Below are 13,664 nucleotides of genomic sequence, written 5' to 3'. Positions count from 1 at the left end.
CCTCACCTGATCTTGCCACGTCACTCGCTGTGCCCCTCTTCGTGTTGTTCGATGCGAATTCGATGCGAAAACCATTTTTGGAGGATAGTTGTCCGGCATTCTAGCAACTTGTCCTGCCCAACGTATCCGTCCAGTTTCAATCACTTTCTGAATACTGGGTTCGTCGTAGAGACGCGCGTGCTTACGGTTCATTCTTCTCCTCCATTCACCGTTCTCTTGCACGCCGCCAAAGACGGTTCATAGCACCCGTCGAAAACACCGAGTGCTCGTAGGTCCTCTTCTAGCAGTGTCCACGTTTCGTGGCCGTAGAGAACAACCGGTTTGCACTTGTACGGGGGCTCAGATTGGTCGACCGCAAGTGTTTGTGGAGTCCGCAGTACGCCCGATTTCCGCTGATAATACACCTTTTAATCTTACGGCTGGTATTGTTGTTCTCTGTTGCCAGTGAGCCAAGGTATAAGAACTTGTCGACTGCCTCTAACTTATCCTCGTCGATTACCACGGTATAATTCCAATTCGAATTTAATTTCAAATAAAGTTTTAAGTCTAATTTCAAACAAAAACTTCTTTATTCTGTTTTAAGTCCGATTTCATATCTAATGCCAAGTATAATTTCTAGTCTAAATAACTCTAAATGTAAGTTCAATTTCAAATTTAATTTTAGGTCAAATTTCTAGTTCAATAGGAAGAAAAGCTTCATTTTCATTTTTTAACGCATAAGGGAGTCTAGGAGATCTTCGCTGCTGCGCTAAGGTAGAGGGAGAGGTTTGGCATCTCAGAATAATAATCTTGCTGATCGAGTGAATCCTGGGGCCGATGCCAGATAGGGAGATGATAGATCGGAAAGGAGTGGATAGCTGAGGTAGAGCTGAGAATAGTGATGAATATAAAAACAGATTGAGATTGCAGCGTATAGATGATACAGATGCTCGAAATGCTGTTGGGGAAACATACCCTACCTTTACCTACATACCTGATATATCTGCTATACAGCGTACCTGGAGAGGTCTTCACTACCAACCTCCGTTTGCTGGTCCTATTTTGTAAATTTGTGTCTGTTCCGGTACTCTTTCTTCCTTCATTCCTGTCTGTCTTTTGCGTTCTAGTTCTAGTGTACTTGGGCTGGCTGCTTTGGCGTCCTCGGTATCTATTACGGCTCGGTGATGGGAGAGAGAAAAGAAAAATAGAACGGAGTTAGCAAAAAAAATTCAAAGTTTATGGTACAAAAAAAAAGGCAAAACTACATTGTACTTAGGTTGTATATTCTGAGTAAACATTTTAGAGCAGAGTCTGAGTTTGTATGTAATTAGAATCCTTCAAAAGTCTCAGATTCGAACCCTTCGAACTCCGAAAGTCGCATTTCGTCGTCACTGCTCTCGCTATCGGAGTTGTTGCTGGAGTCATCGTAATCCGATTCCTGGAGTTGTTGGAAAAGATTCTTCGTTGTCAATTTTATTTCATCTCTGTTTCGCGCCATCTCCTGCCAGTAAGGCACCGACCTACCAGATCTCTCTATGTCCTGTTTGGCACAGGTTTTCCAGGTGTAGCATGGCCTGCCACGTTTCTTCTTGCCGGGCACTCTATGGTCGAAAGCTTTTCCCAGAATTCCATGCGAAGTGTTTCTGACCACATGTCCATAGAAGTTCAAACGAGCGACTCGGATTTTGTTGTTTATAGTGTATCCACCTAGTTCGCTCGCGGCATCGCTTCTGGCTTCTGCTTGCGAGACACTGACCTCTCCGTTCTGTGGGCCTTCGTCTCTTGGCTCTTCGCCTACTTGGATTTCTGCTTCCTCGGTGTTGACTATAGTGTTTTGACTGCTTAAGGCTTTAAGGACGGTTAACATTGTGTTCTCCATCCTCCTTAGTGAGTTACGGTTTCTCTTTAAGATCGTTGAAACTTCTAAGGAGTACGTTACGACCGGGGTTATAAGGGTGTGGTATAGTTTTTACGTCACTTCCCAACGGATTTTATGTTTCTTCAACAAGCTGCAAAGGCTGTTGAACGCTCTGTAGCCTTTTTTAATTCGTTCCGCAGTCGTTTCCTTTCTCATAAGGTTTTTGGTGATGGCGGCTCCTAAGTATCTCAAGTTAGAAACTACCAGCAGCTTATATTTGCCGAACGCCTGAACTTTGTCTGGTTCTGCGATTCTCTTTTCCTTCTCGTAGGGGTTTCTGATGAGTACCTTTGATTTCAGTGTGTTTTTTTCCAGACCTACAGAGGCTAAGAGCGGCGTTAGTAAGTCAATTATTCGTTCAATATCTGCGGGATCGGTGCAGAGGAAGAGAAGGTCGTTCGCGTAGGCCAAAATCAACCGTAGTGTTATCCTAGAGCCATGTTCCAAGTTTAATTCAGGCATGAACTCCTTCATTGTGGCCAAAACACTGTGGAGCATGACTATGAACAGTATCGGGTTTAAGGGGCACCCCTGCTTAATACCTTCGGATTTCCTGACAGTCCTGGTGCGTTGCTTAAACCACTGGATAGAAGTCTCCTCTATCCTATTCTATTAACTAGGGCCTTGGAGACCCCTAACGACACCAAAATGTCGGCTGTTTTCATGATGTCTATTTGGTCGAATGCCTGCTTCAGGTCCAAAGATACCAAGATGGTGGGTGCTCCCTTCCGCCATCGTTCGCCTAGTAGTCTTTTAAGCACAAATAGTTGATCCGCAGCGCTTCTGTTGGCCTGGAATACCATCTGGTAGGCTGGGAGGGTTGGTAGTTGCCTTTGTAGACGATCTATGAGAATCTTCGCGTATAGTTTATCCGCTATGGAGCACAGCGTTATACGCCTGTAGTCATTTATTGTCTTGGGAGCATTGACCTTTGGGATTGGAATTTGGATTGTGGAGGTCCATCCATCCTGCTGGAACCTCATTTGTCCTAAAAATGTGATTTATTAGGTCAAATAAATCAATTTTTCAGATCCATGTTTTAGGAGCTCTGCTGCAATTCCATCAATCCCCGGCGCTGCATTACTCTTCAGTTCAAAAATGATTTTTTGTATTTTGTGTCTTGTAGGGTTCTCTTCGGGGGTGAGGCCATCATCTTCCGTTATTGTTCGGATTTCAGTGTCTGTGGCTTGCTCTTTGATTTTATTTTCCCACTCGCGCATGTGAATGAATATCGCTCGGCGTTGTTCCTTGCTCCTTCAATGTTTTTTATGTACCGGAAAGTTTTGACCATTTATCAGGTTTGGACCTATCCATTGTTTATCATCTTCAGTGATGCCCTCACTTCCGATGTGCGCATTGAAATCGCCGAGTATTGCTGTTCTGTTACGTTGTTCTGACGGTAATTCGGATACGTACTTTGCTAGTACTGCGAACTCGCCATTATCCGCTCTTGTTACAGGTCTAACATACGTTGCTAGGAACAGAATATTTTAATTTTCGAAGTTGTGTAAATAAGAGCTGGAGTTAGCGCGTAGTTTATGAAACCGATTTGCTTTGAAAATGCTGTTTAATATAATTATTGCTGTTCCACAACGCTCTCTAGCACAAGACAGCTCTTCCTTATTTACGTTCAACCAGAAGTAGTTGGACGTTTCCGTTGTGCAATTTGGCATGCGAGTTTCTTGGAGCGCAGCAGTTTCCTGTTGTCTCAATCCACTGTCGATTGTCTCTCTTTTTTGTCCCGTTGAACAGCCCCTTACATTCCAGGTTGCCACCAACAACTTTGAAGTGTTCTGCGTATTTTGTGAATCTGATATTGTCGATGTCGTTGTTCGATTGCTGATTTGCGATGCATTTATCCTGGGGAATCTTTGCCAATTGGAGATCTGATTGATCGGGGCGTCGTACCCTCGATTTAGTACTTGGTCAGTTCTCTCTGATGGATCACAGTGTAAGCGAAAGACCTGGACAAGACTGTCGTAGTAATTTCGCCCAGTTGAGTTCCTGGTATTCAACGGAAGTCTATAAGCAACTCTGATAACACCGTTTGCTGTACCGTTTTCGTTGAATTTTATGATATTACCCCTCTCGTTATAGAGGTCAAACCTTTTATTGAATATTTTGGTAACAGCTGTGATAGATTCAGCTCCTCCCCATTACACTGTATTTTCAAGACTTTCCAGGAATCTGTCAATTTTCACTGTTATTTCTTCTATCGATTCTGTCGGTGTCTCTTCCCATAATGTCGCTTAAAGGAGTATTTGAAAATCTTCCTTGTGGGCCCGAATGTGTTGGGCAACTGATTTCCTTAGCTCTGAGACCCTTGCGTAATGGTCAGCAGATTTTCCATCCGAACGGAACAGATGGCATGCCTTTGCAGAGCAGTGGCAGTTCGATAAGCAGTGGCCATCTCTGGCCACTCAATCTTACTAACACTTTTCAGCCGTTATATTCCATCAATTCCATTTTGGATTGCTCGCTGCTTCCACTTCACTTGATCTTAACTAAGGATCGAGTAATTAATTATATAATATTTTATATATTACTAGCTGACCCGACAAACTTCGTATTGCCACAAATTAACCTGTGTTGTACATAAATCATGAATCTCCGATGATCTTTGTCACTATCTCGAGTTTTGCAAGCCCCCCAGTGGGCGGCGCCTCCGACGGCGGGTCACCGGCAACACTCGCGACCGGCTCGTCCTGAATGATCTAGTGTTACTATAGATAGTTTTTGTGGTCTTGTTATTGATTAATGTTTTATGGAAGAGTCTCGAATTTCTCCATTTGCTCGAATTTGGTTCCATTTGCTTGATTAGTTCTCGAATTATGAGGAAATTTGTATTTCATTTGGGTAGAAGCCCCCCCTCTTGAAGTGTGGAAGGATCCTAATTCACCGTAGAAAATATTTTTGCCTCCAAAAACCTCCACATGCCGAATTTGGTTCTATTTGCTTGATTAGTTCTCGAGTTATGGGGAAATTTGTAATTCATTTGTATTGGAGCCCCCCCTCCTAATGTGGGAAGAGGTCCTAATTCATCAAAGAAAAAATTCTTGCCTCCAAAAACACCTACACGCCAAATTTGGTTCCATTTGCTGGATTAGTTATCGAGTTATGAGGAAATTTGTATTTCGTTTGTATAGGACCCCCCCTCCTAAAGTGGGGAGGGGTCCCAATTCATCATTGAAAAAAAATTGTCTCCAAAAACACATACATGCCAAATTTGGTTCAATTCGCTTGATTAGTTCTCGAGTTATGAGGAAATTTGTATTTCATTTGTACAGGAGCCCCTCCTCTTAAAGTGGGGAGGGGTCCTAATTCACCATAGAAAATTTTCTTGCTCTCGAAAACCTTCACATGCCAAATTTGGTTCCATTTGCTTGATTAGTTCTCGAGTTATGAGGAAATTTGTATGGAAGCCCCCCCTCTTAAAGGGGAGAGGAGTTATAATTCCTCTTATAAAGAGGGGAGGGGTCTCAATTCACCATAGAATAAATTCTTGTCACCAAAAAAAACACCCACATGCCAAATGTTGTTCTATTTGCTTGATTAGTTCTCGAGTTAGGAGGAAATTTGTATTTCATTCGTACAGGAGCCCCCCCTCTTAGAGTGGGGAGGGGTTCTAATTCACCGTAGAAAATTTTCTTGCCCTCGAAAACCTTCACATGCCAAATTTGGTTCCATTTGCTTGATTAGTTCTCGAGTTATGAGGAAATTTGTATGGAAACCCCCCTCTTAAAGGGGAGAGGAGTTATAATTCCCCTTATCTCAAATCTCAAATTACCCTAGAATAAATTCTTGTCAGGGAAAACACCCACATGCCAAATTTGGTTCTATTTGCTTGATTAGTTCTCGAGTTATGCAGAAATTTGTGTTTCATTTGTATGGGAGCCCCCTCTCTTAGTGGGGGGAGGGGTCTCTAACCATCACTAAAACCTTTCCTGACCCCAAAAACCTCTACATGCAAATTTTCACGCCGATTGGTTCAGTAGTTTTTGATTCTATAAGGAACACAGGACAGACAGACAGAAATCCTTTTTTATAGGTATAGATAATGAGTTATATTAATTATAATTAGATTATACTCACACATAATGGTAGTCTTACGTAGCGGGAAGAAAAAAAATGTGGGGGGAAGGAACCTACTGGTAGGTTAGTGATACAGGACTGTCAATTTAACTATAAGAGAGGTATACAGCAGGGTCTAATAGTGAGAAAAAAAAAAATAAATAAAGGAAAGATGAGTAGGGTTTAGTTTCAGTTCCCTTAGGAACTTACTTGGCCCTCCCGGTGCCCTCAACCCCTGAACGGATCTGATTTAAAAATCAGATTCGTCCAGTTCCGCTTTACGTGACATATACTACACATAAAGCTAACTTATGCTATACTACATACTACACTAAATTAAACTAGATTACATTCTACACACGGACTAAAAACTAAGCGGCTGTTGAAGGACTCGTCGAACCACCTACCCATGGGAGGGAAAGTTCAATAGGAAGAAAAGCTTCAAGCCTAAATTAGTTCAAATTCAAGCAAAATTTAATGACCAATGTCAAGTCCGATTTCAAGTCCAGTTTCAACTGTTATTTCTAGTTTGAGACTTTTGAACCAAATCGCCCGGTATTTTTGTGATAAGTAATAATAGATTTGCCATCCGACGATTATTCCAAAACATTTTTTCTGAAAGTTTGGGTGCCCCACCGTTTGTTTGTCTGAGCACGCTGCGGTGTTGCCTACTGACACTGATTGAAAAGTCGCTCCAATACCAAGAGCCGGCACTTTGTGCTTTACTTGACATTGAAGGCGCTTTCGACAACACGTCCTTCGCTTCAATTAATACAGCTCTCCTTAACAAAGGAACTGACCAGCCGACAATGAGCTGACATCCTCGATTGATCATGATTTTAGCGATCAAAGGATGTCAACGAGCAGTTCTCTTCCCATTGTTTTGGTCGCTGGGGGTTGCACAAGCTATTATAGCAAGACACACTTGATTTGACTTTGCTCTTATATCCTATTTGCAGTTTTGGCGCCAAATGGCTGGGAAATACATTCTACCTATTGTCCATTTCTTGTAACGCCACTTGTAACGAATGGACATGCGCACAGAGCATAAACTTTGGAACCGGATTTCCAAGGCAACGTGTAAGAACTAACAAAAAAATGCTGAGTTTCAATACACCAATTTAACAATTTTATTTAAGAAGTTTTGGACATCATTCGAAGATGACAGCTACGAATCTAAAACCTGTTTGGGAGGATCGCGAGATCAAATTCGACATCATGAATATGTAGGTTGCTTTTTACCACTGGGAAACCCCAGTCTTCATTCAATGCTACTACTTTCAGCTACAACACGATTCGTACCGGCGAAAAGGTGTTGGAAATTCTCGACTCCATTGAGGACACCAAGGGAAACCTTGGCGATCGAGGCCGTCTGCTGGTATCCAATTTGCGTATCATTTGGTACTCGGTGACTACGAATCGGTTCAGTCTGTCGATTGGATTCACATGTATTCTTACGATGAACACCAAAACCGTGGTTTCGAAGGTGCGGGGAACGACGCAGGCGCTGCATATATTGAGCGTAGGGAATAATTCCCGGTTTGAGTTCGTTTTCACCAATCTCACCATCAACAATACGCGACATTTCTCGGCAATTTTTGATATTTATCGACTTTATCAGGGGTCGTTTCTATATCGGGAGTTAAAATTACGATCTTCGATCGTTAGCGGTGGTCAGTTGAATGTGTTACCGCAAGAACAGGTATTCAACACCGTCAGTGGCGTTTGGAACCTTTCAAGTGACCAGGGAAATCTAGGCATTTTTATCTTTACAAACGTACGCTTGGTTTGGTTTGCCGAGATGAACAACAGCTTCAACATATCGCTTCCGTACATGCAAATATCCAGCATACGCATTCGAGAATCTAAATATGGACCGGCTTTGGTCATCCAAACGCTGGACACAGCCGGTTCGTACGTGTTGGGTTTTCGTGTGGATCCCCAGGACAAACTGTCGGATGTTTACAAGGAGATACAGTCACTGCACAGTGTCTACACGGAGACACCGCTGTTCGGTGTGTTTTACGAGCAAAAACAGGACGTAGTTCGTCCACCAACGGAATCGATTGACGACATCGAAGAACTTGACCAGTCGGCGGGCGGGGAAATCAACAGCAAATTTACAACCTATCTGGCAGATTCCGATACCGGTGGCAAACGGCGAAAGCCGTTCTACTGTAAGGAGTTGGGCTTCGCAATGGAAGCCATTAAAGAAGGTTACACACTGAAGGACCTGTGGGAAGTGATTCCGAGTGCGACTTCGTCAAACACTGTAGGATAGGGTTTTATGCGGGAGTGATTTATCACTTTTGGCTGCTTTTTAAAATTGTTTGATTCAACGAGATACTCGATTCATGTGTTATTTTAGACTGGAATGCACACATACATGGGTAAATAAAATAACCAATTTTTCTTGTTTCAAAATAAAGAATCAAAATTATAAATACGAAATAAATGCCACCATGTCTGTTCCCTCGGTGAATTTGATATTGTACCAGGAAAAAATAGAAACGATTAAAAATAATTTGTAAACGACTAATATAGAAAGCGAGATCGGCACATGTGGCTTCGCATGATGACACGAAAGATAATTGCTCGCATAGTTTCCCACCTGCAGGTGCTTTCTACATGATTATCTGCGGTTCGGGAACACTTACCGCTATGCTTTTATGAGGCAACACTTGGCCTCCGTTGATGAAGATTTCATCCTGTACAATAACGTCCTCACCGAGCACGGTAGTTCCCTCCAATCTTACCCATCGGCCCACTATACAGCGCCATCCGATGATGCAACTCTCCAGCCACGAGTGGGACTTGATAACGGCACCCCGCAGAATTGTACACCGTTTAATGCAAACTCCATCTTCGATGATCACATCCGGCCCAATGGTAACGTTCGGTCCGATCCGGCAGCCGGCGCCAATTTTGGCGCTAGGATCAACCAGTACATTGCCAACGAACTTGGCGGGACCATCGTACAGCAGCTCTGGTTGTCGCTGGCGAACCGAATTCAGGTACAAGCACATTCCTGTCAGGAAATCACGCGGCTGTCCGATATCCATCCAAAAGCCATTTAACTCGAACGCATACAATTGCTTCTCCTTGGACATGACCGGAAATACCTCCTTCTCAATCGATGTCGGCTTCAGTTGTATTCGCGACAGCACCGATGGATTTAGAATATACATTCCAGCATTGATCTTGTTGCTGATGAACTCCTGAGGTTTTTCGATAAAATTTTGAATGCACCCATTTTCGGAGTACAACACAACGCCATACTTGGACGGCTCTTCGACTTTGGTAACGACGATAGTACCTTCCTTGCCGTGCCTTCGATGAAATTGTTCCAGCTCCTTGAACGGAAAGTCACAGATGACGTCGGAATTAAGCACGAAAAATGGTTCAGAGCTCTCAGCAAGCACGTCTTTCGCCAACGCCAGGGGACCGGCCGTCCCCAGTGGCTCGGTTTCGTGTGAAAATATTAGTTTCACGCCTAGTCGTTCTACCTTTTGTTTCAACTCAACTTCCATCTGTTCGGCACGGTAGGATACAGCCAAAATCACCTAAAAATATGCTGTATTAATTTTTTTCCACCTTATAACAAACTGTGACAAACAGACCTGATTGACGCCGGCTTCAACAAGTGCTTCAATTTGATGCAAAAGGATAGGTTTGTTGGCAAATTCTACCAGTGGTTTTGGGGTACTCAGCGTCAGAGGCCGTAGCCGCGTTCCGTATCCCCCAACCAGTATTAATGCCCGCATATTACCAGCCGCTCCCATTATGACTAACTGATTCACCTACTCGACACGTAATGACTTCGTCTAATCGAACTATGTGCTGCAGATGATCGGTTTTGTTTACTTACTGAGTAAACGCCAGAGGCTGCAAAAGTTCCAACTTGGCAGTGTATACTAATAATTCTAACAAAAGTCTGTTTGGATTTAGCGGCGCTTGAAATTACACGTCATTCGAAATATGAACACCAATAAACCGGTTCTAGATGGTCCACAGATTGAACAACACCGAGCACTTTTCTTTGTCAAAATTTAGAGCTTGCACTATCTAGTCGTATCTAGCTTATCAGCACGATAAGCCGAACAAGTATTGCCAAAAGATCTTTGTTCAATATGTAATTGTTATTAAATTGTTATTCTATTTACGGGCAGCAATACAGCCCATCCAACAAAAATTGCACAACGTACACAAACACTGGTTGGTGACGAACTGTCAACATTATCGACTCGAATATCGACTGGGTGCTGAATGCTGATCGAAAATTTGCCCTTTCGGGGTCGTTGGTTTTTTTCAGTAAATAAATATTGTCAATTGCAAGGAAAATTGTACCATACAAAGTGCGATATCGCTCATAAAAGTGCTATTTTAGCTTAAATCGTTTTGGTCTCTTCGGCGCACTTATTGCTTGGAAGATAACGAAAAAGTGCGCCGAAGATATCGAAACGATTTAAACTAAAATAGCACTTTTATGAGCGATATCGCACTTTGTATGGTACAATTTTCCTTGCAATTGACAATAACTTACTGGCGTTATAGCGAACAGCTGTGCCATAACACCGTTCGTGTGTGGAAATGTCATCCGCACATAACAGAAAAGAGAAGAAGAAGAGAAGTAAATAAATAAATATTTCTCGTATTTCTAATTTCCGTACAGACTCTTTGCTTTTGAAGCTTCAGAAGCATATACTTAAATTTGTTTTGAATTCACAACATAAAAAATGTATTCAGAACCTTAGTTCAGAACGAATTTCTTGACATTTTTATGATAATCGCCTCGATTCTCCGTTCCGGTCAGAAACATCGCGATTGACGTGTGTTATAAGCATTCGTTGTATTCCGATCGAAGCGCAATTTCTGATCAGATTCGGCTCCGATCGGTATGTAGAATAGAGGCGAATATCGCAACATTCAGACTATACGTTAAGTTTTCTCTGTGGTTAAGGGTTAAATATTATATCTATCAAAACCCATAATTCAGGAAAATTTCGAAGAAAATTATTGCGCGATTCTTCTGCTTCTTCAGCGGCATAGAGCCGAGGTGGCTTTCAACTCGATCTTGGGCCACTCGTCGCTAATTTCCTAGTCGTCTCAGAAGTCGCAAATCGCTTTCAACCTGGTCGAGCCATCGTGCACGTTGGGCCCCCCTGTTACTGGTACCGGTGGGGTTGTTGAAGAGGACTTCGTCGCACTGCAGCAGTGCCTGTAGCTCGTGATTCATACGCCTCCGCCACTCTCCGCTTTCAGTTTGTACTCCGCCAAATATCGTCCGCAGCACTTTCCACCCAGACACGGTAAGAGCGCGTATGCCCTCCGTGAGCAGCGTCACGGCTTCAAGTCCACAAAGAACTACCGGTCTAATAAGGGTTTTGTACATAGTTAGCTTCGAGCGGCGGCGTATGCTTCCTGATCGTAACGTTTTACGAAGGGCAAAGTAGGCCCGATTTCCCGCTTGGATGCGCCGCTGGATCTCCTTACTAGTGTTGTTGTCCGCTACCACTTCTAGTTCGTCGCCGTCAATGGTAACCGTCCGTGGGAGGCGCGCGTTTGTTTCCTTTGAGCCTCTTCCTTTAATGTATTTGGTCTTCGACGCATTTATTTTTAGCCCAATTCTCCTAGACTCTGCTTTCAGTCTGGCGTAGATTGCCTCCGACGTTGCAAAGTTCCTGGCAATGATCGAAGTCATCTGCAAAGCCTAGAAGTTGGCTACTCTTGGCAAAAATCGTGCCTCTCGTTTCGACGCCCGCTCGTCAGATCACCCCCTCAAGAGCGATGTTGAACAGCATGCAGGATAAACCGTCACCTTGTCTACGAAACTTTGTGGTATCGGTGACAGCCGGCGTAGCAGGATTTGGGAGAGTACCTTATAGGCGGCGTTTCCCAGCGTAATACCACGATAGTTGCAGCAGTCTAGCCGATCACCCTTTTTGTAGATGGGACAAACCACTCCTTCCATCCATTCCTCCGGTAGCTTTTCCTCCTCCCAAATCCTGGAAATAATCCAGTGTAGAGCCTTTGCTAGCGTTTCTCCGCCGTGTTTATAAAGCTCTGTCGGTAGACGGCCCTTCCCAGCGACTTTGTTGGTCTTCAGCAGTCCGATTTCTCGTTTGACTTCTTGGAGATCAGGTGCCAGGACATTACTATCTTCCATGGGCGCTCCTGGGCTAATTTCCGTTCCGCCTCCTTCTGCGACTTCGCCATTGAGGTGTTCATCGAAGAACTGCTTCCATCTGTCGACCACCTCGCGCTCGTTTGTAATTAGATTCCCTCCCCCGTCCTTGCACATGTCACGTTTCGGTGTGGAGCCCTTCCGAATATGGTTCAGCTTCTCATAAAACTTGCGCGTGTCATTATCTCGAAATAGTTCTAATTCTTCACGATAGCTGTCCTCCTTTTGGCGTTTTTTTCCTCCCCAGGATCGTGGTCAACTGGTTCCTAGCTCGTCGGTATTTGGCCAGGTTCTCTCTAGTGGCAATACTTAGACAATTTTTCCAAGCATTTTTTTTTCTCCACCGCTTGTTGGCATTCCCCACCAAACCAATCATTTTGTGCACTCCGAGGCTCAATACCTAGTGCCGCGGTAGCGGTCTCTCCGATGGCCGAGCGTATTCTGCCCCAACCGTCTTCGAGGTTTGAAGCACCTAACTCCTCGGAAGAAGGCAGTGCCTCATTCAGTACTCGCGCGTAGTTCTCGGCAGCTTGTGGGTTATCTAGCTGCCTGATGTTCAGCCGAGGAGGGCGGCCTTGACGTGTCCGGTATACGGTGGACAGCTTTGAGCGCACATGTACTGCTACTAGGTAACGGTCAGAATCAATATCCGCACCCCGACGGGAGCGTACGCTCGTGATGTTAGAGAAAAACCGGCCCTCTATGAGAACGTGGTCAACTTGATTCATTGTACGTTGGTCAGGTGATCTCCAGGTGGCTTTGTGGATATCCTTGCGCGGGAAAAAGGTGCTTCGGATCACCAGACCTCGGGAAGCTGCGAAGTTTATACATCGTTGACCGTTATCGTTTGTGTCGGTGTGCAGGCTATGGGGCCCTACCACCGGTCTATACATCTCTTCCCTACCGACCTGGGCGTTCATATCCCCGATGACGATCTTGATGTCCCGTGACGAGCAGCTGTTGTACGTTGCCTCCAGCCTCGCGTAGAACGCTTCTTTCTCATCGTCGGGTCTACCTCCGTGCGGACAGCGCACGTTAATGATGCTATAATTGAAGTCACCGCTCTGGTGAAACTGGGCCTTTCCGCCACGGATCTTCCATACCTTCTCTCCTTTGCGACAGATTTCCTGCAGAGCTACGATGCCGAGTTTGCGGGGTTCCAGCTGTTCAATCAGCACCCGCTCGCAACCTGCGAAATTTAACGATCTGCAGTTCCAAGTACCGAGTCTCCAGTCGTCGTCCTTGTTCCGTCGCCTAGGTCGATGCCGAATATTCCGCTCCGAATATGCTTGAATTTTGTTAGTTGTAATTTAATTTAGGTGTGTAGCCGTACTGGGGCAACACAACCGAGTCTCGCGATGGGCTGCCATCTTATAGTGCCGAGACTCACTATACCTCCTTCCCGGTTAGTATACGACTTGATTTTCCACCGGGGTTCGTTACCCGATCTCCGCTAAGGTTGCTCGTATTCCGGCTGGTACTACGAGGAGGTCGGGATCGGAGTTCCTGGAT

General features: G+C 44.4%; 2 protein-coding genes across 2 annotated transcripts; one reads left to right on the top strand and one right to left on the bottom strand.

Moving 5' to 3' along the window:
- Positions 1-7,129: 7,129 nt before the first annotated feature.
- Positions 7,130-8,249, top strand: LOC128739338 (Bardet-Biedl syndrome 5 protein homolog). The gene is made up of 2 exons (XM_053834817.1): positions 7,130-7,194; positions 7,253-8,249. The coding sequence occupies exons 1-2, from the start codon at positions 7,130-7,132 to the stop codon at positions 8,247-8,249; spliced, it is 1,062 nt and encodes a 353-aa protein (XP_053690792.1).
- A 40-nt stretch (positions 8,250-8,289) lies between these two features.
- On the bottom strand, positions 8,290-10,146 carry LOC128742072 (mannose-1-phosphate guanyltransferase beta). The gene is made up of 2 exons (XM_053838278.1): positions 9,589-10,146; positions 8,290-9,531 (listed from the first exon to the last, which is right to left on the bottom strand). Exons 1-2 carry the CDS (start codon positions 9,748-9,750, stop codon positions 8,593-8,595), a joined length of 1,101 nt encoding a protein of 366 aa, XP_053694253.1. The 5' UTR covers positions 9,751-10,146; the 3' UTR covers positions 8,290-8,592.
- Between the last annotated feature and the right edge of the window lie 3,518 nt (positions 10,147-13,664).

The sequence above is a fragment of the Sabethes cyaneus genome, chromosome 3 (genome assembly GCF_943734655.1).
Source record: "Sabethes cyaneus chromosome 3, idSabCyanKW18_F2, whole genome shotgun sequence".
Lineage (NCBI taxonomy): Eukaryota > Metazoa > Arthropoda > Insecta > Diptera > Culicidae > Sabethes > Sabethes cyaneus.
This window is presented reverse-complemented; position numbering and strand designations above follow the sequence as displayed.